General features: G+C 43.8%; 1 protein-coding gene across 1 annotated transcript in view; it reads right to left on the bottom strand.

The window, feature by feature from the left end:
- Positions 1–27,009, bottom strand: part of scarb2c (scavenger receptor class B, member 2c) — a 51,760-nt gene extending 24,751 nt beyond the window's left edge. Inside the window, exons 1-8 of the mRNA XM_084170252.1 lie at positions 26,801–27,009; positions 26,160–26,317; positions 25,217–25,361; positions 15,422–15,613; positions 14,657–14,748; positions 14,198–14,317; positions 12,507–12,676; positions 12,134–12,252 (exon numbers count right to left, since the gene is read on the bottom strand). Of these exons, the coding sequence (XP_084026378.1) occupies positions 12,134–12,252; positions 12,507–12,676; positions 14,198–14,317; positions 14,657–14,748; positions 15,422–15,613; positions 25,217–25,361; positions 26,160–26,317; positions 26,801–26,923 (1,119 nt within the window). The 5' untranslated portion in view covers positions 26,924–27,009. The remainder of the gene's footprint in view (positions 1–12,133; positions 12,253–12,506; positions 12,677–14,197; positions 14,318–14,656; positions 14,749–15,421; positions 15,614–25,216; positions 25,362–26,159; positions 26,318–26,800) is intronic.
- Between the last annotated feature and the right edge of the window lie 809 nt (positions 27,010–27,818).

Below are 27,818 nucleotides of genomic sequence, written 5' to 3'. Positions count from 1 at the left end.
ACACAGGACAATAAAAGGCCACTCTAAAATGTTCAGTTTTGTCACACAACACAATGCCACAGGTGTCTCAAGTTTTGAGGGAGCATTCAATTGGCATGCTGACAGCAGGAATGTCCATCAGAGCTGTTGCCAGAGAATTGAATGTTCATTTCTCTACCATAAGCCACCTCCAACGTTGTTTTAGAGAATTTGGCAGTACATCCAACTGGCCTCAAACACAGATCCTGCGGGATCGTCTGAGACCAGCCACTCAGACATCTGATGAAACTGTGGGTTTGCACAAGCGAAGAATTTCTGCACAAACTGTCAGAAACCATCTCAGGGAAGCTCATCTGCGTGCTCGTCGTCCTCACCAGGGTCTTGACCTGACTGCAGTTTGGCGTCATAACCGACTTCAGTGGGCAAATGCTCAACTTCGATGGCCACTGGCACGCTGGAGAAGTGTGCCCTCCACGGATGAATCCTGGTTTCAACTGTACTGGGCAGATGACAGATGTGTGGGCGAGCGGTTTGCTGATGTCAACGTTGTGAACAGAGTCCCCCATGGTGGCGGTGGGGTTATGGTATGGGCAGGCATAAGCTATGGACAACAAACACAATTGCATTTTATTGTTGGCAATTTGAATGCACAGAGTTACCGTGACGAGATCCTGAGGCCCATTGTCGTGCCATTCATCACCTCATGTTTCAGCATGATAATGCACGGCCCCATGTCGCAAGGATCTGTACACAATTCCTGGAAGCTGAAAATGTCCCAGTCCTTCCATGGCCCGCAAACTCACCAGATATGTCATCCATCCCCAACTATAACATTTTCCATCTAGATAGAACTGCCAAAGGGGGTGGAGTTGCAATCTACTGTAGAGATAGCCTGCAGAGCTCTATTATACTATCCAGGTCTGTGCCCAAACAGTTTGAGCTTCTACTTCTAAAAATCCACCTTTCCAGAAATAAGTCTCTCACTGTTGCCGCTTGCTACAGACCCCCCTCAGCCCCCAGCTGTGCCCTGGACACCATATGTGAATTGATTGCCCCCCATTTATCCTCAGAGTTTGTACTGCTTGGTGACCTAAATTGGGATATGCTTAATACCCCAGCCATCCTACAATCCAAGCTAGATGCCCTCAACCTCACGCAAATTATCAACGAACCTACCAGGTACAACCCTAAATCCGTAAACATGGGTACCCTCATAGATATCATCCTGACTAACTTACCCTCTAAATACACCTTCGCTGTCTTCAACCAGGATCTCAGCGATCACTGCCTTATTGCCTGCGTCCGTAACGGGTCCGCGGTCAAACGACCACCCCTCATCACTGTCAAACGCTCCCTAAAACACTTTAGCGAGCAGGCCTTCCTAATTGACCTGGCCCAGGTATCCTGGATGGATATAGATCTCATTCCGTCAGTAGAGGATGCCTGGTTGTTCTTTAAAAGTAATTTCCTCTCAATCTTAAATAAACATGCCCCATTCAAAAAATACAGAACTAAGAACAGATATAGCCCCTGGTTCTCCTCAGACTTGACTGCCCTTGACCAGCACAAAAACATCCTGTGGCGTACTGCATTAGCATCAAATAGCCCCCGCGATATGCAACTTTTCAGGGAAGTTAGGAACCAATTTACACAAGCAGTCAGGAAAGCAAAGGCTAACTTTTTCAAACAGAAATTTGCATCCTGTAGCACTAACTCCAAAAAGTTTTGGGACACTGTAAAGTCCATGGAGAATAAGAGCACTTCCTCCCAGCTGCCCACTGCACTGAGGCTAGGAAACACTATCACCACCGATAAATCTACAGTGGGGGAAAAAAGTATTTAGTCAGCCACCAATTGTGCAAGTTCTCCCACTTAAAAAGATGAGAGAGGCCTATAATTTTCATCATAGGTACACGTCAACTATGACAGACAAAATGAGAGAGAAAAAATCCAGAAAATCACATTGTAGGATTTTTAATGAATTTATTTGCAAATTATGGTGGAAAATAAGTATTTGGTCAATAACAAAAGTTTCTCAATACTTTGTTATATACCCTTTGTTGGCAATGACACAGGTCAAACGTTTTCTGTAAGTCTTCACAAGGTTTTCACACACTGTTGCTGGTATTTTGGCCCATTCCTCCATGGAGATCTCCTCTAGAGCAGTGATGTTTTGGGGCTGTCGCTGGGCAACACGCACTTTCAACTCCCTCCAAAGATTTTCTATGGGGTTGAGATCTGGAGACTGGCTAGGCCACTCCAGGACCTTGAAATGGTTCTTACGAAGCCAAGCCTTCGTTGCCCGGGCGGTGTGTTTGGGATCATTGTCATGCTGAAAGACCCAGCCACGTTTCATCTTCAATGCCCTTGCTGATGGAAGGAGGTTTTCACTCAAAATCTCACGATACATGGCCCCATTCATTCTTTCCTTTACACGGATCAGTCGTCCTGGTCCCTTTGCAGAAAAACAGCCCCAAAGCATGATGTTTCCACACCCATGCTTCACAGTAGGTATGGTGTTCTTTGGATGCAACTCAGCATTCTTTGTCCTCCAAACACGACGAGTTGAGTTTTTACCAAAAAGTTATATTTTGGTTTCATCTGACCATATGACATTCTCCCAATCCTCTTCTGGATCATCCAAATGCACTCTAGCAAACTTCATATGGGCCTGGACATGTACTGGCTTAAGCAGGGGGACACGTCTCGCACTGCAGGATTTGAGTCCCTGGCGGCGTAGTGTGTTACTGATGGTAGGCTTTGTTACTTTGGTCCCAGCTCTCTGCAGGTCATTCACTAGGTCCCCCCGTGTGGTTCTGGGATTTTTGCTCACCGTTCTTGTGATCATTTTGACCCCACGGGGTGCGATCTTGCGTGGAGCCCCAGATCGAGGGAGATTATCAGTGGTCTTGTATGTCTTCAATTTCCTAATAATTGCTCCCACAGTTGATTTCTTCAAACCAAGCTGCTTACCTATTGCAGATTCAGTCTTCCCAGCCTGGTGCAGGTCTACAATTTTGTTTCTGGTGTCCTTTGACAGCTCTTTGGTCTTGGCCATAGTGGAGTTTGAAGTGTGACTGTTTGAGGTTGTGGACAGGTGTCTTTTATTCTAATAACAAGTTCAAACAGGTGCCATTAATACAGGTAACGAGTGGAGGACAGAGGAGCCTCTTAAAGAAGAAGTTACAGGTCTGTGAAAGCCAGAAACCTTGCTTGTTTGTAGGTGACCAAATACTTATTTTCCACCATAATTTGCAAATAAATTCATTCAAAATCCTACAATGTGATTTTCTGGATTTTTTTCCTCAATTTGTCTGTCATAGTTGACGTGTACCTATGATGAAAATTACAGGCCTCTCTCATCTTTTTAAGTGGGAGAACTTGCACAATTGGTGGCTGGCTAAATACTTTTTTCCCCACTGTACAATAATCGAGAATTTCAACAAGCATTTTGCTACGGCTGGCCATGCTTTCCACCTGGCTACCACTACCCCGGCCACCAACTCTGCACCCTCCGCTGCAACTTGCCCATGCCCCCCCCGCTTCTCCTTCACACAAATTCAGACAGCTGATGTTCTGAAAGAGCTGCAAAATCTGGACCCCTACAAATCAGCTGGGCTAGACAATCTGGACCCTTTCTTTCTAAAACTAGCCGCCGAAATTGTCGCAACCCCTATTACTAGTCTGTTCAACCTCTCTTTCGTAACGTCTGAGATCCCCAGAGATTGGAAAGCTGCCGCGGTCATCCCCCTCTTCAAAGGGGGTGACACTCTAGATCAGGGGTGTCAAACGTCCGGCCCACGGGCCGGATCAGGCCCGCAAACGGGTTTAATCCGGCCCGCGAGATGATTTTGTAAAGTATAAAAATGCGCTGCAATTTTTCAATAAAATAAACTGCTGTTCCAATTGCGTCCACTGGATGGCGCAATAGCAATTGTGTTAAGCAAGCAAACTGTTTAAACCGGGGCAGAGCAAGTAGGTCAAGTCTGTGTTTACTCACAGCCGATACATCAGTGACGCTGCAGTGAAAGCTAGCTACCTCATTGCTAATGAAATCGCAGTGGCTTCAAAACCATTTAGTGAGGGTGAATTTGTAAAAACATGCATGATGAAGGCAGCGGAGATTGTGTGCCCTGAAAAGCGTCAGGCCTGACAAGAAACACAGTTGCAGACAGGATTTCCGATCTTTCAGTGGATTTAGACAGCCAGTTGAAGCAAAAAGTAAAGTCATTTATTGCGTTTTCGGTTGCAATTGATGAAAGCACGGACATTACAGATGTTGCACAACTGGCCATTTTCATCCGCGGAGTTGATGACACATTGACCGTCACCGAGGAGTTCGTGGAGTTGGTGCCGATGACAGATACGACAGCAGCTGATATTTTTACCGCACTCGTCGGCGCGCTGGACAGGGTCGGAGTGGACTGGTCCCGCGCTGTCAGCCTGGCTACAGATGGTGCGCCCTCAATGATCGGGAAAAAAGCAGGCGTTGTGACAAAGTTCAGAGAGAAAGTGCAATCTGCAAATGGAGGACGTGATTTTTTGACTTTTCACTGTATTTTGCACCAGGAGGCTTTGTGTTGCAAGTCATTAAAGATGGATAACGTCATGAAGGTGGTCATCCAAACTGTTAATTTCATCCGAGCCAGAAGCCTGAATCACCGTCAGTTTGACAGCCTTCTCAGAGAGAAAGACCACATCTATGGCCTGCCATACCACACTGAGGTAAGATGGTTAAGCCGAGGTGCTGAGGCGTTTCTTTGATTTACGAGAAGAAATTGAACAGTTCATGGAAGAAAAGGGCAAACCAGTGTTAGAATTCCATTCCGCAGAATGGATGCAGGACCTTGCATTTATGGTGGATGTTACAGAGCACCTGAATAACTTGAACAAACAGCTGCAAGGGCGCAACAAAGTTGTCACGCAGTATTATGACAGCATACGTTCTTTCAAGTTGAAGCTGTCATTGTGGGAGACGCAACTTGCCGGTGGTGATGCAGCTCACTTCCCCCGTCTGAAAAATGTGTGCGCTTCCCAACATGTGGCAGACACGAAGCGGTTCAAAGATAAAATAACGGGACTGTTACGGGAGTTTGAGCAACGCTTTCAGATTTTTGGTGAACTGGAGAAAGACTTCAACGTTTTTTGCTTGCCATTCACCGTGAATCCCTCTGATCTGCCCGTCAGCATCCAACTTGAAATAATAGACTTGCAGTGTGACTCGGATTTGAAGGGCAAATTTGCCGCAGCTGGCTTGGACACATTTAATCAGAATCTCTTGCCAGGTTACCCCAACTTGACAGCCCTCGCTGCAAAACTGTTGTGCATGTTTGGAACCACATACAGTGAGGGAAAAAAGTATTTGATCCTCTGCTGATTTTGTACGTTTGCCCACTGACAAAGAAATGATCAGTCTATAATTTTAATGGTAGGTTTATTTGAACAGTGAGAGACAGAATAACAACAAAAAAATCCAGAAAAACGCATGTCAAAAATGTTATGAATTGATTTGCATTTTAATGAGGGAAATATGTATTTGACCCCTCTGCAAAACATGACTTAGTACTTGGTGGCAAAACCCTTGTTGGCAATCACAGAGGTCAGACGTTTCTTGTAGTTGGCCACCAGGTTTGCACACATCTCAGGAGGGATTTTGTCCCACTCCTCTTTGCAGATCTTCTCCAAGTCATTAAGGTTCGAGGCTGACGTTTGGCAACTCGAACTTTCAGCTCCCTCCACATATTTTCTATGGGATTAAGGTCTGGAGACTGGCTAGGCCACTCCAGGACCTTAATGTGCTGCTTCTTGAGCCACTCCTTTGTTGCCTTGGCCGTGTGTTTTGGGTCATTGTCATGCTGGAATACCCATCCACGACCCAATTTCAATGCCCTGGCTGAGGGAAGGAGGTTCTCTCCCAAAATTTGACAGTACATGGCCCCGTCCATCATCCCTTTGATGCGATGAAGTTGTCCTGTCCCCTTAGCAGAAAAACACCCCCAAAGCGTAATGTTTCCACCTCCATGTTTGACGGTGGGGATGGTGTTCTTTGGGTCATAGGCAGCATTCCTCCTCCTCCAAACACAGCGAGTTGAGTTGATGCCAAAGAGCTCAAATTTGGTCTCATCTGACCACAACTCTTTCACCCAGTTGTCCTCTGAATCATTCAGATGTTAATTGGCAAACTTCAGACGGGCCTTTATATGTCATTTCTTGAGCAGGTGGACCTTGCGGGCGCTGCAGGATTTCAGTCCTTCACGGCGTAGTGTGTTACCAATTGTTTTCTTGGTGACTATGGTCCCAGCTGCCTTGAGATCATTGACAAGATCCTCCCGTGTAGTTCTGGACTGATTCCTCACCGTTCTCATGATCATTGCAACTCCACAAGGTGAGATCTTGCATAGAGCCCCAGGCCGAGGGAGATTGACAGTTATTTTGTGTTTCTTCCATTTGCGAATAATCGCACCAACTGTTGTCACCTTCTCACCAAGCTGCTTGGCGATAGTCTTGTAGCCCATTCCAGCCTTGTGTAGGTCTACAATCTTGTCCCTGACATCCTTGGAGAGCTCTTTGGTCTTAGCCATGGTGGAGAGTTTGGAATCTGATTGATTGATTGCTTCTGTGGACAGGTGTCTTTTATACAGGTAACAAACTGAGATTAGGAGCACTCCCTTTAAGAGTGTGCTCCTAATCTCAGCTCGTTACCTGTATAAAAGACACCTGGGAGCCAGGAATCTTTCTGATTTGAGAGGGGGTCAAATACTTATTTCCCTCATTAAAATGCAAATCAATTTATAACATTTTTGACATGTGTTTTTCTGGATTTTTGTTGTTGTTATTCTGTCTCTGACTGTTCAAATAAACCTACCATTAAAATTATAGACTTATCATTTCTTTGTCAGTGGGCAAACGTACAAAATCAGCAGGGGATCAAATACTTTTTTCCCTCACTGTATCTTTGTGAGCAAGTTCTCTCTGTAATGAGCATAAATAAAACAAAGCTGCGCTCAAGGCTCACGACAAGCACTTGAATCACATCCTGAAGTTGGCTGCCACTCAGGATGTGACGCCTGATATTGGTGAAAGCTAAAAGATGCCAGGTATCAGGAGTCAAATAAACTATGCAACCCCACTTAAAGTGCTACATGAGACACCCTGATATAGTTATGTGATCTGTGATATACTTCTGTGAATCACTGAGGCATTGTGTGTTTGTGTGTTCTTTGTCCTCAGAACTTTCAAATAACTTGGTGTTTTATGATTAATAGTGATGTTGTGCTTTTGGACACACTGTCCTCAGGCTCCAGCTTTATGTTTATATGTTTTTATGTTGATGTGCTATTGTTTTTAATTGATTTTATTATATTTGTATATTTAACCTATTCTTGACTCTGTGGTTCTTGCACTTGTTTGGGGAACAGGATTTCATTCTTTTTATCTACATTTCTGCCTGAGAAATGACCCCCTGATATAGTTATGTGATCTGTGAAACAGTTCTGTTAATCACTGAGGCATTGTGTGTTTGTGTTCTTTTTCTTTAGAATTTTCAAATAAACTTGACGTGTTTTATGATTAATAGTGATGTTGTGCTTGTACTATTTTGGACACACTGTCCTCAGGCTCCAGCTTTATGTTGTATGTTGATCGTATTAAAACAAAGAAAACAATCTGAAGTTGTTGTTTTTAAGTTATATATACCATGATTTTTCCGGTCCGGCCCACTTGGGAATAGATTTTCCTCCATGTGGCCCCTGAGCTAAAATGAGTTTGACACCCCTGCTCTAGATCCAAACTGTTACAGACCTATATCCATCCTGCCCTGCCTTTCGAAAGTATTTGAAAGCCAAGTTAACAAACAGATCACCGACCATTTCGAATCCCACCGTACCTTCTCCGCTATGCAATCCGGTTTCCGAGCTGGTCATGGGTGCACTTCAGCCACGCTCAAGGTCCTAAACGATATTATAACCGCGATCGATAATAGACAGTACTGTGCAGCCGTCTTCACCGACCTGGCCAAGGCTTTCGACTCTGTCAACCACCGCATTCTTATTGGCAGACTAAATAGCCTTGGTTTCTCAAATGACTGCCTCGCCTGGTTCACCAACTACTTCTCAGATAGAGTTCAGTGTGTCAAATCTGAGGGCCTGTTGTCTGGACCTATGGCAGTCTCTATGGGGGTGCCACAGGGTTCAATTCTTGGGCCGACACTTTTCTCCGTGTATATCAATGATGTCGCTCTTGCTGCTGGTGACTCTCAGATCCACCTCTACGCAGACGACACCATTTTGTATACATCTGGCCCTTCATTGGACACTGTGTTAACAAACCTCCAAACGAGCTTCAATGCCATACAACACTCCTTCAGTAGCCTCCAACTGCTCTTAAACACTAGTAAAACTAAATGCATGCTCTTCAATCGAACGCTGCTGGCACCCGCCCACCCGACTAGAATCACCACTCTCGACGGGTCTGACCTAGAGACTCTAGGTCAGACCCGTCGAGAGTGGTGATTCTAGTCGGGTGGGCGGGTGCCAGCAGCGGGGGTGCCACAGGGTTCAGTGGCGGTTTTACACGGAGGCCGGGGGAGGCCCGTGCCTCCCTGGAAATGTCCCTGGCCACCCCTGTGGCCCCCCCGTGCTGACCAAATAAAAAATTATGAATTTATAACTATTTTACACGCGAGCGCCAAAAGCGGAACTAATGCAACGCTCTACACGGCAACGTTCTACACGGGTAAATTAGAGTGGCGCACCCAAAAAAAAAAACGATTTAATATCATAAGTGACTTGTTGTTCTTGCACATAGCCTACATGTTCCTTTTGTTCCTCACACATAAATCAAATCAAGTTTTTAAATGTCTGGTCTCGATTTGTTTAGAAATGTAATCATATCTAAGCAAACTCATCGAAGCAGAAGCAAATATCCAAATGTTAGTAGGCTATCCTTGCTAGGTCTACACAATGTTGTGATGTTAACCACGTAACTTCATCCGTCTTGGCTGTTGCATCGCGATAACAAATACATTTTTAGTAAAATAATCAACAGGTTATCTGCCAGTGTTAAGTAGGGAGGGATGGTTAGGTAACAAAATGTAATGCATGCCCCTACGTTTTTTCTTCTTCTAATAGTTATCATGAAACGAGGAAGGGACATAAAGTCATTTTTTGCCCCAGCAAACAAAAAAGTGAGAGAAACAAATCGAGGTTTTGAGAAAGTTGAGGAAGAGGGAGAGCCAGCATGTGATGAAAGTGAGGGGTCTGACAAAGAGAGGGAAATTCCAGAGGGTGAGGAGGATGAAGAAGAGGGTGAGGAGGATGAAGAAGAGGGTGAGGAGAATGAAGAAGAGGGCGAGGAGAATGAAGAAGAGGGTGAGAAGCATGAAGAAGAAAGCATACAGGGACAGAGAGATGAACAGCCAGAGGGACAGCAAGTGGATCCATGTGGATCAAGTACTGCACCATCAGGTTTGTGATGAGGAAGGTTCTTACTATTTGCAAAGCAATGCAATTACAATGTAATGGTAGGCCTGCTGGGTGTCCTTAAAATGCTGCTTTCTGCTGTTAATTCTTTTTTGTGTCAATATGGCTCTGTTTTTTTTTTAAAGTAAATACTTTGCCTACATTTTGAAATACATGCAGATATACAGTAAATAAATGTTGTAGTTGTGCCCTATGTTTACTGTCCATCTTCTTCAGATATCAGCAAGTCTAAGTATGACGTACCAGTACAGCCGAACTTGAAGATATTCCCAACCACACTGATGGGGGACAGAAGACGAAGCTTCAGACCAAACTGGTACACTACTCATCCATGGCTTGAGTATTCTGTAATGACGGACTCTACATGTTGCTATGCATGTAGACATTTTAGCACACCAAATGCCCCAGACACCGTTTTTGTTTCAACACCTGGTTTTACAAACTGGAAAAAGGCAACTATGAGAAATGCAGGGTTTTCACTACATGCAAAGTCTGAACGACACAAGTGTGCAATGATCGCATGGAGGGATTATCAAAGAGCTGTTAGAACTGAAGTACACAAAGACACAGACACACACACACACACACACAGACACCTGTAATATTATTGTTTTCATGTTGTTGCTGATATCCATCAGTGTTGTTCATATTGCTACATTGTGTTGACATGATTGTTGCTTTTAAACGAATGTTAACTTAATGTTTATTGTCTGCATCCTATTGGACTACTGGATGTTAATGTGTAACACGTTTCCCTGTTTATGTGCTTTAGCAATACTGTATGTCAATATGGTCATGCTAGTAAAGCCTCTTTGAATTGAATTTCTTTTCTGATTTGGTTTATTTTACCTAAATGGATACAGGGTAGTGTGTTTTGTTTATAAATCACTCAGAAAGTTTTCTTTCTTAAAACAAAATGTGGAATCAACTGTCCACAGTAGTGGGGCTTCCATAAATAGGAAATGGCACATTGTTGTACCCTTTGTTGTATCCTGGAGTTTTGTTCACATTGAATATGAACCCTGTATTTGTACCCTGTACTTTTAATTTTTTTTATATTTATTTATTTTTTCATTTTTATGGCACTATCTCTCTTGCATCTGCACTCTTGTACAAAATACGTGTTATAATAAATGTCATATGATTTTAAAGTAAAATAAAGTTTATAATCTTTGAATATCATGTGTTGCCAGTTTTTTTATGTGTGCCCCCCTGATTAAACACTGGCCCCTCCTTGGCCCCCCTAGTAAAATGTGTCTAGAACCGCCACTGTGGACAACTACAAATACCTAGGTGTCTGGTTAGACTGTAAACTCTCCTTCCAGACTCACATTAAGAATCTCCAATCCAAAGTTAAATCTAGAATCGGCTTCCTATTTCGCAAAAAAGCCTCCTTCACTCATGCTGCCAAACATGCCCTCGTAAAACTGACTATCCTACCGATCCTTGACTTCGGCGATGTCATTTACAAAATAGCCTCCAACACTCTACTCAGCAAATTGGATGTAGTCTATCACAGTGCCATCCGTTTTGTCTCCAAAGCCCCATACACTACCCACCACTGTGACCTGTACGCTGTTGTTGGCTGGTCCTCACTACATGTTCGTCGTCAAACCCACTGGCTCCAGGCCATCTATAAATCACTGCTAGGCAAATCCCCACCTTATCTTAGCTCATTGGTCACCATAGCAGCACCCACCCGTAGTCTGCGCTCCAGCAGGTATATCTCACTGGTCATTCCCAAAGCCAACACCTCCTTTGGCTGCCATTCCTTCCAGTTCTCTGCTGCCAATGACTGGAACGAATTGCAAAAATCTCTGAAGCTGGAGACTCTTATCTCCCTCACTAACTTTAAGCATCAGTTGTCAGAGCACCTTACCGATCACTGCACCTGTACACAGCCCATCTGAAATTAGCCCACCCAACTACCTCATCCCTATATTGTTATTTATTTTGCTCTTTTGCACCCCAGAATCTCTATTTGCACATCATCTCTTGCACATCTAGCATTCCAGTGTTAATACTAATTGTAATTATTTTGCACTATAGCCTATTTATTGCCTTACCTCCATAACTTGCTACATTTGCACACACTGTATATATATTTTCTGTGGTATTTCTTACTTTATGTTTTGTTTTACCCCATATGTAACTCTGTGTTGTTGTTTTTAATCGCACTGCTTTGCTTTATCTTGGCCAGGTCGCAGTTGTAAATGAGAACTTGTTCTCAACTGGCTTACCTGGTTAAATAAAGGTGAAATAAATAAAATAAAATAAAAAATTGAGCATGTTTGGGAGGCTCTGGATTCACATGTACAACAGCGTGTTCCAGTTCCCGTCAATATCCAGCAACTTCGCACAGCCATTGAAGAGGAGTGGGACAACATTCCACAGGCCACAATCAACAGCCTGATCAACTCTATGTGAAGGAGATGTGTCGCGCTGCATGAAGCAAAATGGTGGTCACACCAGATACTGACTGGTTTTTTGATCCACGCCCCTACTTAAAAAAAAAAAAAAGTATCTGTGACCAACATATTCATATCTGTATTCCCATTCATGTGAAAATCGATAAATTAGGGCCTATGTTCTGACTGATTTCTATATAGGAACTGTAAAACTCAGTAAAATCTTTGAAATTGTTGCATTTATAATTTTTTGTTCAGTTTACATACCGGGTTGATATCGATGATGGTCTCGTGTTGCTTCTTGTTAGGTTTCATGCCGAAGACGTCTTTGACAAACTTCTCATCTGCCTGGTAGAAGTGTGGAGAAGACATGACAATCGGAGCATCTAGGATGTGAAATATGAGATTAATGAAATGTCTTTTTTCCCCCCTCGTTGAGTTGATAATGGACCTCAGACAGATTATGTTTTGAAACCATATGGCTACAGTTGGCATAGACTAGTACCGCCAAGGTTGTGGGTTCAACTCAGGCAGGGATCACATAAAAATGTATGCACTCAACGTTTGTATAAAATTGAGTGCCAAGTGGCATATATCAAATATTGGAAATAAAATAGAAAATATATGATATTATTATTACCTTGTTTGCAGGCACTGACTTGGAGCACGCCAGAGCCCAGACAGTTCCCTGCTGGGGAACAGAAACCAGCGTTCTCTGTTGTGTTGGCAAACACATTGCTGGGTGGAGAGAACCTGTAAGCTGGGACGCCCATCACAATGCTCTCCTCCTCATAGATGGCATAGATAGATCTGACAAAGAGGACCAAGGAACGGAGAAGGAAAAGGGTTAGATAAATCTATTGTGAAAGACAAGATACATAAAATGTTCAAAAAAAACAAATGGAGTAGCAAGCTAGCCAACGCATGCAAGATTTTGTTCTGGGTTCTGCAATTACAGTGGGACCTCTCCATCTTGGAATGTGATAGCAGACAGGATGTGCTTAGAATTCCGTGGCATTATTTTATAGTATGAAGAATACAATTTGAACATAGCTGAATAAAATAGAAAGGATATTTTTTCCAAACAATTTGAGGGAGTGCGGAAAGTACTAAAGACCCCTTGACCTTTTACACATTTTGTTACGTTACAGCCTTATTCTAAAATTGATTAAATAAAAAATGTTCCTCAATCTACACACAATACTCCATAATGACATAGCGAAAACAAGTTTTTAGAAATGTTGGCAAACTTGTAAAAAATAATAACAGAAATAGCTTATTTACATAAGTATTCAGACCCTTTGCTATGAGACTCCAAATTGAGCTCAGGTGCATCCTGTTTCCATTGATCATCCTTGAGATGTTTCTACAACTTGATTGGAGTCCACCTGCGGTCAATTCAATTGATTGGACATGATTTGGAAAGGCACACACCTGTCTATATAAGGTCCCACAGTTGACAGTGCATGTCAGAGCAAAAACCAAGCTATGAGGTCGAAGGAATTGTCAGAGAGCTCCAGGACAGGATTGTGTCGAGGCACAGATCTGGGGAAGGATTGAGGCCCCCCCAAGAACACAGTGGCCTCCATCATTCTTAAATGGAAGACGTTTGGAACCACCAAGACTCTTCCTAGAGCTGGCAGCCCGGCCAAACTGAGCAATCAGGGGAGAAGGGCCTTGGTCAGAGAGGTGACCAAGAACCCGATGGTCACTCTGACAGAGCTCCAGAGTTCCCCTGTGGAGATGAGAGAACCTTCCAGAAGGACAACCATCTCTGCAGCACTCCATCAATCAGGCCTTTATTGTAGAGTGGCCAGACGGAAGCCACGCCTCAGTAAAAAGCACATGACAGCACGATTGGAGTTTGCCAAAAGGCACCTAAAGGACTCTCAGACCATGAGAAACAAGATTCTCTGGTCTGATGAAACCAAGATTGAACTCTTTGGCCGGAATGCCAAGCGTCACGTCTGGCGGAAACCTGGCACCATCCCTACGGTGAAGCATGGTGGGGGCAGCATCATGCAGTTAGCAAGTTTGGTAGGCTACTAATGACCATCAGTAGCATCAGAGCTTGGAGAAGCCTAATTACTAAATGGTCACGTGGAATTTGACTGCGGCCATGACTCGTGACTGCCGGTAATACGGTCAACGCAACAGCCCTATACTCAACGCATACATTTTAGTTAAATGTATTTTGACTTCAAAAACGGGCTAAATAATAGTAACACGTGATGACAAACGCTGAAAATAAACTGTCACATGACGCTAAGGATGTAATGGTAGAGGAAGCTCCCATGACACAGAGACATGGGAGTTTGGACCCAAACCAACCTGCAGAGGTCAGAGGAAAACATGTAGAGGGTCTCGTTCTTGGTGATGATTGGATGAAAGGAGGCCCCATTGGTTCCATTGATCATGTTACACTCATCTGTGGTCCACCAATTCAGAGAGCTGCAAACAGAGAGAACACACATCGTTATCGCTGTTACACCATTGCTACCACTTCAAAATGGGTTCTGACTGTATTCGCCTTCTGTGAAATCTAGATAATATCCACCTTAAGTAAAACAGAATGTGAGATTGTGAGATCAGGTTGGTTTGACGAGGCTAAGATAATATTGAAACAGAAAAACACCCATCTAAATTATATCAGTTACACAAACCGAACAATTAGATTACAGATTAAATTAGTTTGAATTTATTGTCATCCTTGACAATAGGAGGCCTAAAAGCATTGTATTTATATGTTTATAACATATTATGTGGTGGAATGTTCTATAGAACCCTTACCTTTGACCCTTCCACTGATCTATAATGGCAAAGTCCTTGTAACTCTGTTGACCGGTCAGAAACACATAGTCGCCATCATCTGTAGCATTTTGCTGAAATACAAAAACAGAACCACCATGAAACTGTCGCTTCTTCATGATTTCATCATCAAAACAGAACACTGGAGAAACAAAATCATAGACTGTGTGTTGTATCTGAAACAATGTTCTCTAATTCACATGGCAAGGCTTTCCTAGATCTATTCACATGGCAAGGCTTTCCTAGATCTATTCACATGGCAAGGCTTTCATAGATCTATTCACATGGCAAGGCTTTCATAGATCTATTCACATGGCAAGGCTTTCCTAGATCTATTCACATGGCAAGGCTTTCCTAGATCTATTCACATGGCAAGGCTTTCCTAGATCTAAGTCTATACTTTCTTTATGAAGTGACTACAGTTACAAAACGTTATATTACTACAGCACTTAAATAACCAACCACTTAAAAACGCACAAATACAAATACCTAACACTAATCAACATATCACAACCAAATACCTAACACTAATCAACATATCACAACCAAATACCTAACACCAATCAACATATCACAACCAAATACCTAACACCAATCAACATATCACAACCAAATACCTAACACCAATCAACACATCACAACCAAATACCTAACACCAATCAACATATCACAACCAAATACCTAACACTAATCAACATATCACAACCAATCATACAGTCCATATTGGGTAGTGAGTGAGAACCAAACCTTGTAGAAGAGTCCAAACACATCATCTAATGTAGGCTGCAGTAATTTCAGAGCTTTGAGAAGGCCGTCCTCGTAGCCCCAAAGCAGTTCTCCCACAGCGTGTGTAGTGAATAGATCTTCATTGACCGACTTCATGTAAGATGAGATGATATTGGCCATAAACGGCGAATCCTTGAATTTTTCCATCACCGTCTGGGAACAGAAAGAGAGAGAATACTCAGAACTGAATGCATCGTCATTCACAAGCGACACTCATACATCAGACAGCTGTAGCGACACTCATACAACAGACAGCTGTAGCAACACTCATACATCAGACAGCTGTAGCGACACTCATACAACAGACAGCTGTAGCGACACTCATACAACAGACAGCTGTAGCGACACTCATACAACAGACAGCTGTAGCAACACTCATACATCAGACAGCTGTAGCAACACTCATACAGACAGACAGCTGTAGCGACACTCATACAACAGACAGCTGTAGCGACACTCATACAACAGACAGCTGTAGCGACACTCATACAACAGACAGCTGTAGCAACACTCATATATCAGACAGCTGTAGCAACACTCATACATCAGACAGCTGTAGCGACACTCATACAACAGACAGCTGTAGCAACACTCATACATCAGACAGCTGTAGCGACACTCATACATCAGACAGCTGTAGCGACACTCATACATCAGACAGCTGTAGCGACACTCATACATCAGACAGCTGTAGCGACACTCATACAACAGACAGCTGTAGCAACACTCATACATCAGACAGCTGTAGCGACACTCATACATCAGACAGCTGTAGCGACACTCATACATCAGACAGCTGTAGCAACACTCATACATCAGACAGCTGTAGCAACACTCATACATCAGACAGCTGTAGCGACACTCATACAACAGACAGCTGTAGCGACACTCATACAACAGACAGCTGTAGCAACACTCATACATCAGACAGCTGTACTACTGACATGCTTCATCAAAAGTGAGTGCTTCATTAAAGTGCGTGTGACAATAGGACAAACATAAGCACCACCACCTTCCATAAGCTCTCCAAAGACAATATGAACCTTTTTACATTGACGTAGGGCTGGGCGGTATACCGTATTTTACGATATACCGGTAGTGATGCACGGACCAGTTTGGGTTTTTACTTTACCTTCTACAACGGTATTTGAATGTTTGGTTTGTTAAAAAGGTGGTACGCCGTTTGTTCCCTCTCTCCCTCCCCTCCCATGGTCAATGCAGCACATGCAACAAAGTTGATGACAACGATGCGGTTTTGACTTTGCTTCCTAGTATAAATCCACTAGCGTTATATAATAATTACACTATTAGTTAGTGTTTCTTACATCCGCAAACAGCAAGTTTGTCTTGTCTTAGCAAGTTGGCCCTAAAATCTTGTTAGCCGCTAATTCTAAAATCGCTAGCTAGCTAATAAATGTACTGAGTCAGAGCTAACTTAATTAGCTATACAGCCTGATCATACCAGGGACGGTGTAGACCTGAATCTGCATGTTGTTTGTGCAACAGTATCTTCTAAATCAAAGAGGAATACATGAAGCAATAATATGTTAGCTACATTAAGTTGCTAAGAGAAAACATTCAATGTAGCCAAAGATTATAGGGTCCCCTAGGAAACACTTATAAACAATTTGGTTCCTATCCTGTCACAATAATTATTCCCTGGCATTTTTCATTCGTTGTCATGTCAAACACTATTCAAAGTTTTGACCTAGATAGTTTGTGTGTATGTATTGATATGCAGGCTACGTCAACAAAACAAAAAGGAGATGATCGTGGACTTCAGGAAACAGCAGAGGGTGCACCCCCCTATCCACATCGACGGGACCGCAGTGGAGAAGCTGGAAAGCTTCAAGTTCCTTGGCATACACATTACCGACAAACTGAAAATGGTCAACCCACGCAGACAGTGTGGTGAAGAAGGTGCAACAGAGCCTCTTCAACCTCAGGAGGCTGAACAAATTCGGCTTGGCACCTAAAACCCTCACAAACTTTTACAGATGCACAATTGAGAGCATCCTGTCGGGCTGTATCACCGCCTGGTACGGCAACTGCACCACCCGCAACCGCAGGGCTCTCCAGAGGGTGGTGCGGTCTGCTGAACGCATTATCGGGGGCAAACTACCCGCCCTCTAAGACACATACAGCACCCGATGTCACAGGAAGGCCAAAAATATAATCAAGAACATCAACCACCCGAGCCACTGCCTGTTCACCCCGCTATCATCCAGAAGGCGAGGTCAGTACAGGTGCATCAAAGCTGGGACCGAGAGAATGAAAAACAGCTTCTATCTCAAGGCCATCAGATTGTTAAATAGCCATCACTAGCACATTAGAGGCTGCTGCTGCCTATTGAAATCACTGGCCACTTTAAGAAATGGAACACTAGTCACTTTAATAATGTTTACATATCTTGCACTACTCATCTCATATGTATATACTGCATTCTATTCTATAATATTCTACTGTATCTTAGTCCATGCCGCTCTGTCATTGCTTGTCCATATATGTATATATTCTTAAATTCCATTCCTTACTAGTTGTGTGTGTATTGGGTATATGTTGTGAAATTGTTAGATACTACTTGTTAGATATTACTGCACTGTCGGAGCTAGAAGCACAAGCATTTCACTACACCCGCTATAACATCTGATAAACACGTGTATGTGACAAAACAAATGTGATTTGAAGTGTTCCTTTAAAAAACTGTTTGATGTAGTCCTGTCCTTGAGCTGTTCTTGTCTATTCATGTTCTGTATTATGTAATGTTTCATGTTTTGTGTGGACCCCAGGAAGAGTAGCTGCTGCTTTTGCAACAGCTAATGGGGATCCTAATAAAATACCAAAGTGCCCACTATTATATTCTAACTGTAGAATTAGAATAATAATTACATTTCCATGGTTCCAACAGTTATTTATTATTATTATTTATTTAGTAATTTTAGCAGACGCTCTTATCCAGAGCAACTTACAGTTAGTGAGTGCATACATTATTTTTTTACTTTTCATACTGGCCCCCCGTGGGAATCGTTGCAAACACCATGCTCTACCAACTGAGCTACATCCCTGCCGGCCATTCACCTCCCCTACCCTGGACGACGCTGGGCCAATTGTGCGCCGCTCTATGGGTCTCCCGGTCGCGGCCGGCTACGACAGAGCCTGGATTCGAACTAGGATCTCTAGTGGCACAGCCTTAGACCACTGCGCCACCCAGTTCACCCAAGTGTTGTGCTCTAAATCGCAATTGCAACATTTGGTTAAAAATAAGGCCTATATATCGTGCAGTCCTATGTGGCAGTCTGGAAATTATCTGAAATGAGTGCAGGAAATGCAGAAATTGATGAACAGTATAAAACAAAATCAGAATGGAGAAGGACCCATTGAAATCACATAGAATGTATGTGTTGCCACCCTAGGGTCACGCACTACTCATAAAGCACATTTTTAACTTGTATTATTCAAAAAACATAAAATACCGTCAAATACCATCCATTTTTATTGTAAATACCGTGATATTATATTTGAGCCTTATCGCCGAGCCCTACATTGACGAAAGTTGAAGGATATTCTTGAGAGCCATCACATTTTCTCCCCAGAGAATAGACATATTACTGTAACGCAAAGCTGAAAATGTCTCATGTCACGACCACTACCTCCTGAGGTAACAAGACAGTCTCCCGACAGTTGTCCCCCTCCAAGCAGGACAGTGTAAACAGAATTGTCTCGTTGGGCCCAACACTCCATGCCCTGACGAATTGAGGCTGTTCTGAGGGCAGAAGGGAGTGCAACTCAATATTAGGGAGGTGTTCCTAATATTTTGTACAATCAGTCCACGGTATCGTAACCAGGACACGTTAACCAAAGATAGTTTGTATTTTTCCTAGGATTCAAAGCCCATGTCGAGACTTGACAGTGACCGCTAAAGTGACTCTTCAGTGTTAGCCTAGTGATTGGTTGTTCGCAAACAAACAAACGGCTCTTTTTGAAAGGATCGGTTAGGCGAACGGAACCGAATCGGGGAGAGGGCCGTTCATTCGGCTCCCCAATTTGCATACTGGTAGGCTACAACTGCTTTTCGTGGATTATATGCAAATGAATGATGAAAACATTCTATGAAGATTTTGAATCCTTACTGCAGGAACAATAGGTAGTGGAGAGAGAGACACATTCTGGTCCATAATGTGATCAACCGATTGAATTTTATAAAAAGCTAAATGTCATGATACTTGCACTGAACAAAATTATCCCCTGAATAAAAAATAAAAACATTTTCCTGCAATTCTATATTGTTTCTCACAGGGAATCCATGTTTACTTGACAGAACACAAGCTTTTTTTCTTAGGTTTATGCTACAATAAACTAAATTGAAAATACTATATTTAGTTTTTGCCAGAATAAATTAAATTGAAAGATTAGACTAGACTCGTTTTTCTGACCAGATTAGTAATCTACCGCCTTCCCTCAAAGTCCCACCCAGGGATTGATTGATTGGTCTGGACGGTATTCCAGGGCGTGAATTTGCATACCGCCCCAACAGATCCACAGACGACGCAAATCTCAATTGCACTCCACTCTGCCCCACCTAGAAAAAAATGAATACCTATGTGAGGATGACGTTCATTGACTACCGCTCAGCATTCAACACCATAGCGCCCTCCAAGCTCGGGACCCTGGGACAGAACACCACCCTCTGCAACTGGATCCTGGACTTCCTGACGGACCGACCCTCGGTGGTAAGAGTAGGCAACAACACCTACGCCATGCTGACCCTCAACACGGGGGACCCCCAGGGGTGGGTGCTTAGCCCCCTCCTATACTCCCTTTTCACCCACGACTGTACGGCCACGCAATGACTCCAACTCCATGTTCAAGTTTGCTGACAACACCAGGGTGGTCGCCTGATCACCAACGGCGATGAGACAGCCTACAGGAATGACAGTCAGTCAGGAATGACTGGCAGTCTCTCCCTCAACGTAAGCAAGACCAAGGAGCTGATCGTGGACTTCAGGAAACAGGGGCGGGTGCACCCACCCATCCACATCAACAGGGCCGCAGTGGAGAGGGTCACTGAGGACGTATCATGGTCCTCTCACACCAGCACAATCCTAATAAAGGCACGGCGGTGCCTCTTCTTCCTCAGGAGGCTGAAACGATTTGGCATGGCCCCTCAGATCCTTAGGAACTTTTACAGCTGCGCCATCGGGAGCATCCTGACTGGTTGTATCACCGTCTGGTATGGCAACTGCACCGCCCTCGACCGGAAGGCCCTACAGAAGGTGGTGCGGACGGCCCAGCGCATCAATGGGGGAAGAGCTCCCAGCCATCCAGGATGTACATGCCAAGCGGTGTCTGATAAAGGCCTGAAAAATTGCCAAATACTCCAGACACCCGAGAAATGGACTGTTCTCCATGGTCCCGTCCAGCAGATGGTACCGGTGCATCAAGGCACAGACCAACGGACTCCTAAACAGCTTTTATTCCCTGGCCATAAGTCTGTTAAATGTCTAACAACTGCACCCCCTAACACCTACGCTGCTGTTCATGTATTATTGTTTGCCATTACCATTAGTACCCATCTATTTAATCCTGTTACTGGTCTCGATTACATGTATATATTACCATTAGTATATTACCGTAAGTATTTATATATTCCTACTACCAGACACATACCAGCCCTGTTTACATGTATACATTACCATTAGTATATTACCGTAAGTATTTATATATTCCTGCTACCAGACACATACCAGCCCTGTTTACATGTATATATTACCATTAGTATATTACCGTAAGTATTTATATATTCCTGATACCAGACACATACCAGCCCTGTTTACATGTATACATTACCATTAGTATATTACCGTAAGTATTTATATATTCCTGCTACCAGACACATACCAGCCCTGTTTACATGTATATCCGCCTATAACACCTACACTGCACACGCGCACACACACACACACACACACACACACCTCTTATGCTGCTACCAGTCACCATCTCCTAATACCTGCCTATATGTACATATCTACCTCAAACACTCCAGTATCCCACTGCACACTGTAAATGTGGAATTGGCAGTGACCCTGAATATAGCTTCCCGTCTTATTTAGTGTGTTTTCTTTATTATAAATATATACTGAACAAAAATATAAAACGCAACATGTAAAGTGTTGGTCCCATGTTTCATGAGCTGAAATAAAAAATCCCAGAAATGTTCCATATGCACAAAAAGCTTCTCTCAAATGTTTTGCACAAATGTGTTTGCATCCCTGTTAGTGAGCATTCCTCCTTTGCCAAGATAATCCATCCACCTGAGTGGCGCAGGTGGCGCAGATAATCCATCCACCTGAGTGGCGCAGTGGTCTAAGGCACTGCATCGCAGTGCTAACTGTGCCACTAGAGATCCTGGTTCGAATCCAGCCTCTGTCGCACCCGGCCGCGACCGGGAGACTCATGGGCGGCGCACAATTGGCCCAGCGTCGTCCAGGGTAGGGGAGGGAATGGCCGGCAGGGATGTAGCTCAGTTGATAGAGCATGGCGTTTGCAACGCCAGGGTTGTGGGTTCAATTCCCACGGGGGGCCAGTATAAAAAAATATGTATTCACTAACTGTAAGTCGCTCTGGATAAGAGTGTCTGCTAAATGACTAAAATGTAAATGTAAAATGTGTGGCATATCAAAAAGCTGATTAAACAGCACGATCATTACACAGGTGCACTTTGTGCCGGGGACAATAAAAGGCCACTAAAATTTACAGTTTTATCACACAACACAATGCCGCAGATGCCTCAAGTTGATGCTGACTGCAGGAATGTCCACCAGAGCTGTTGCAGGAAATTGTAATGTTCATAAGCCGCTTCCAATTTCGTTTTAGAGAATTTGGCAGTACGTCCAACCGGCCTCACATCCGTAGACCACGTGTAACAACGCCAGCCCAGGACCTCCACATCTGGCTTTTTCACCTGCGGGATCGTCTGAGACCAGCCACCCGGACAGCTGATGAAACTGAGGAGTATTTTCGGTCTGTAATAAAGCCCTTTTGTGGGGAGAAACTCATTGTGATTGGGTGGGTGGAAATTGTTGCATGTTGCATATATATATATATATATATACACACACACACACACACACACACACACACACACACACACACACACACAGTGCCTTTGGAAAGTATTCAGACCCCTTGACTTTTTCCACACTTTGTTCAGTTACGGCCTTATTCTAAAATGGATTAGTTTTTTTGTTTGTTTTCTAGAATACGTCATAATACCCCATAATGACAAAGCGAAAACAGGTTTTAAGATTTATTTTGCTAATTTAAAAAGTCAGGATCGAGGCAAAGATGAACGGAGCAAAGTACAGAGAGATCCTTGATGAAAACCTGCTCCAAGAGTGCTCAGGACCTCAGACTGGGGCAAAAGTTCACCTTCCAACAGGACAACGACCCTAAGCACACAGCCTAGACAACGCAGGAGTGGCTTTGGGACAAGTCTTTGAATGTCCTTGAGTAGCCCAGCCAGAGCCCGGACTTGAAAACGATTGAACATCTCTGGAGAGACCTGGAAATAGCTGTGCAGCGACACTCCCCATCCAATGGTTTCAGGGTTAAGCGAGCGGGTGTTAAGAAGCGTGGCTTGGTGGGTCATGTTTCGGAGGACGCATGACTCGACCTTCGCCTCTCCCAAGCCCATTGGGGAGTTGCAGTGATGAGACAAGATCGTAATTGGGGAGAAAAAGGGCGTAAAATAACAAAAAAATAGTATAAAAAAAGGTTCTTACTTAAAAAACAGTCCAGATCATGTAGGCCTAGATAATATCCAAAACAACACACTGAATTCCTACATTTTCAGTCAATGTCATTGTAAAGTCATGTCTTTCTACTCAATCCCACAACTAAATTTGACCAATCTGGGAAGTAAAGTCATTAAAGTATAGAATCATTTAGCTGTGTATTTCAGATGGAATCAAGGCATTAGAATGTACCAGAAGCCAACAAAATAGAGCTCGTTCTGCAATTATTTTTCCCTGGGTAGCATGACGAGCCCCCCCCCCACCCCCCCACAAAATAAACCCTTTAAATTGTCTGCACATGCCTGTGAGTTGTTGCATTATTCAAGAGTGTAATATGGTTAGGATGAAAAGTTGCTTCCATAGTTGAATAGTTTGTTAAAAAGCATGCTTAAGGGCTCTCCATTGTGATTTTTACAGTCAACGCAAATGGAGCTCCCGTCGCATCATGTTCCAAAAATTAGGTCGCACAAAAGTATGTAGAACTACTTAAGAGAGCTACGCAAACAAAGGTCCGTCAGATCCGTTGGCGTAGACGTTGTACATCCCTTTACTGGCTAGTGGCTATACTGGAATATTTACCGTCAATTTGACCTGAGCCCCCGAACCCTCTCTCAGCACATGACATTCCGTTGCTAATGTAAATTGAAACGTTGATGTATATAGGCGGCAGGTAGCTTAGTGGGTAAGAGCGTTGTGCCAGTAACCGAAAGGTCGCTGGTTCTAATCCCCGAGCCGATTAGGTGAAAAATCTGTCTGTGCCCTTGTGCAAGGCACTTAATCCTAATTGCTCCTGTAAGTCGCTCTGGATAAGAGCGTCTGCTAAATGACTAATTATTATTATTATTATTATTATTATTATTATTATATACTGTACTCTGTAAATGGAAGTCGCGGTGCCTCTGCTACCTCTGCTACAACTCTCTTCAATCAGAACACGTTTTAAAGTTTCATACACAAAAAAAGAAGCAGTTTGATGTATTGTAGCTTAGCCTACCACAGCTAGGATGTTGACTGTTCTGATTAGGGGGGGGGGGGGGTGTTGTACCCTACCATAGCTGGGATGTTGACTGTTCTGTTTAGGGGGTGTGTGTTGTACCCTACCATAGCTGGGATGTTGACTGTTCTGATTAGGGGGGTGTGTGTTGTACCCTACCATAGCTGGGATGTTGACTGTTCTGATTAGGGGGGGTGTGTTGTACCCTACCATAGCTGGGATGTTGACTGTTCTGATTAGGGGGGGGGGGGTGTGTGTTGTACCCTACCATAGCTGGGATGTTGACTGTTCTGTTTAGGGGGGGGGTGTTGTACCCTACCATAGCTGGGATGTTGACTGTTCTGATTAGGGGGGGGGGGGGGGGGGGGGTGTTGTACCCTACCATAGCTGGGATGTTGACTGTTCTGTTTAGGGGGTGTGTGTTGTACCCTACCATAGCAGGGATGTTGACTGTTCTGTTTAGGGGGTGGGTGTGTTGTACCCTACCATAGCTGGGATGTTGACTGTTCTGTTTAGGGGGTGGGTGTGTTGTACCCTACCATAGCTGGGATGTTGACTGTTCTGATTAGGGGGGGGGGTGTGTTGTACCCTACCACAGCTGGGATGTTGACTGTTCTGTTTAGGGGGTGTGTGTTGTACCCTACCATAGCTGGGATGTTGACTGTTCTGATTAGGGGGGGGGGGGGGGTGTTGTACCCTACCACAGCTAGGATGTTGACTGTTCTGATTAGGGGGTGGGGGTGTTGTACCCTACCATAGCTGGGATGTTGACTGTTCTGTTTAGGGGGTGTGTGTTGTACCCTACCACAGCTAGGATGTTGACTGTTCTGATTAGGGGGTGGGGGTGTTGTACCCTACCATAGCTGGGATGTTGACTGTTCTGATTAGGGGGGGGGGGGGGGTGTTGTACCCTACCACAGCTGGGATGTTGACTGTTCTGATTAGGGGGGGTGTGTTGTACCCTACCATAGCTGGGATGTTGACTGTTCTGATCAGGTCACTCTCTGGACCTCTGGACATGTCAGGCTCAAACACATAGGTCTTAGTGTTGACAGCAGACACTTTGGTTCCATTCTCCAGGAAATTAACTCGCTCCATCGGACGAAACTCCCTGAGCAAGGAAACATTATAAAAACACAGTGAGTGATGGCAAGAACCAAGAAGAATGTGCTGAAGAAAAAGAGACATCTGGTGAGGGCAAGCCAGATAAGGTGCGTGGAAACATTAGCCTGATGGTCCTAGATCTGTTTGTGTTATCATGCCAGACAAGGACTGGCATGATGGCACAAACAGAGTGTTACCCAAGCTATGGAAACATGCAAGCTAGCCAAAAATGTTCATTTTGAGGCGAGTGGATGGGAGCAAGCCCACCAGTCAATGCTTGTATAATACCTAGAACTAAAGCGTTCATGCTGCCCCAATGGCTGCGTTTACACAGGCAGCCCAATTCTGAACTTTTGCCCAATTGTTGGCAAAAGATCTTATCCGACTGCTCAAATGACAAATAATTGGGCAATAGATAATAATTAGGCTGCCTGTGTAAGCGCAGCCATAGAGACCTAGGGCCTACTGCTGACTTGATCGCCTCAGTGATAAACATCTCATCGGCGCTTGGTTTCATGCTGCCAAGAGAGAACCCAACAAGCCTCCTATCCTGAGCTGGGTTCATTCACAGAGTTACACATTTAGCACAGAATCCCCTGATCCTGTTAAGGAAGCACAGGACATGTCACCAGTTGTGTAAATGTCAGCTGAGTTCCTTCCTACTTGCTGACAATGACTATCACATGACAAATGTCACAACAGATATTAGTAAATGGCTCAGTTGCGGTCATTTTTACTCAAGACTGCATCTCATCTTTAGCCCGTGACAGTTTTACTCATCGTCATGAATTGCTCCACATCTCACCTGTATGTGTAGGGTCCAACCTCCATAACAGCAGGCCGCTCTCCCCTCAGCACCTCTGCCGGGTTGGTCACGTTGAAGAAGTAGAACTGCATGTAAACTGGAGAAGGTGGGTTTTCCCACACGTCAAATGCCAGCGTGCCATTCCTGAGCACAGTCTCCTAGGGTTCAACGTACACTGGTTAGTAAACACATAGCTTGTGACCACAAAAGCTGATATGAAAGCTCGATTCGCACGACAGATGATTGAACCAGGTAGCTAACGTGAACAGTAGTAGCCAACTAAAACATTTGTTTGTCTGTCTGACCACAACACAGCATATTGACTGGATATATATGTCAATGCTAACATTCAATTCAGACAAGAATAGCTTGTCAAGTTTTCACAGTGATGTTAAAAAACAAATCAGGCTAAGCTTACTGTACACGAAGTATTTTAACGTTTGTAGGCTACAACGAGCTAGCTAGTTAGCAAGCTTAAGCTGCCAGGCTACTGTTAGCTGCATTCTAACTAGTTCTCTAGTTAGATTAGATTACTTGACGTTAAAATCAAATTTAAATACAATTAGCCTCTGTTTGGCTGGTTGGTTGAACAACCAAGTTGGCCTGCTAGCTAGCTTGCCACTGGCTAGCGTTAACGTTACCTCTTTTATCTTCGCGTCGACGATGTTTTGAAACACCTGCGAAAGCACCAGAACTATGCCCGCTATCAAAGTTAGCATGGAAATCACTCCCATGCTGTAAATACAACATGATTTCACTGACATGGTTGATCAACTTCAAGTGTTACGATATGTCCAACGCTAGCCAGATATTATTCACTTGCGAAACACTTCTTCTTCTTTAAATGTGTACTGGCGGATCGCAACCAACTGAAAGGTGCATACACCACCACCTACTGTACTGGAGTGTGAATTCATTATAATAATTGGTCATTTAGCAGACGCTCTTATCCAGAGCGACTTACAGGAGCAATTAGGGTTAAGTGCCTTGCTCAAGGGCACATCGGCAGATTTTTCACCTAGTAGGCTGAGGGATTAGAACCAGCGACCTTTCAGTTACTGGCACAACGCTCTTAACCACTAAGGTACCTGCCGCCCCGAAACACCAGTGGTTCCCAACCAGGGGTACGTGGACCACTGGGAGTGCTTGGCCTATCCACAGGGGGTACTTGAGAAGACATGAGTCCAAAAGCCTACTTGTAAAATGCACGAGGGGGTACTCCCGGCAGAGAAAAATTAAACTGGTGGTACAGTAACCGAAAAAACGTTGGGAACCACTGCCTATGGGTTTGTAGCTTCAACCCCACAGCACACACACACACACACTTACACACACCAACGGATTAATGGACTGCTGAATTTATATTTTTTTCACTTGCTTTGTTTGCTCTTTTCCATATTTTGTTTATCTCTGATAAGCTACCCAGGAAAGGGCTGAAAATTGTCCATATTAATATATGTAGCCTAAGAAATAAGGTTCATGAAATCAATAACTTTCTAACATCAGATAACATTTAGTATATTAGCCATTTCTGAGACTCACTTAGATAATTCCTTTGATACAGCAGTAGCAATACAAGGATGGAAAGAGACAGGAATGCTTATGGGGGAGGTGTTGCTTTATTTATTCAGAGCCATATCCCAGTAATGATTAGAGAAG

Source organism: Coregonus lavaretus (assembly GCF_964263955.1).
Source record: "Coregonus lavaretus genome assembly, chromosome: 10".
Classification (NCBI taxonomy): Eukaryota; Metazoa; Chordata; class Actinopteri; order Salmoniformes; family Salmonidae; genus Coregonus; species Coregonus lavaretus.
This window is presented reverse-complemented; position numbering and strand designations above follow the sequence as displayed.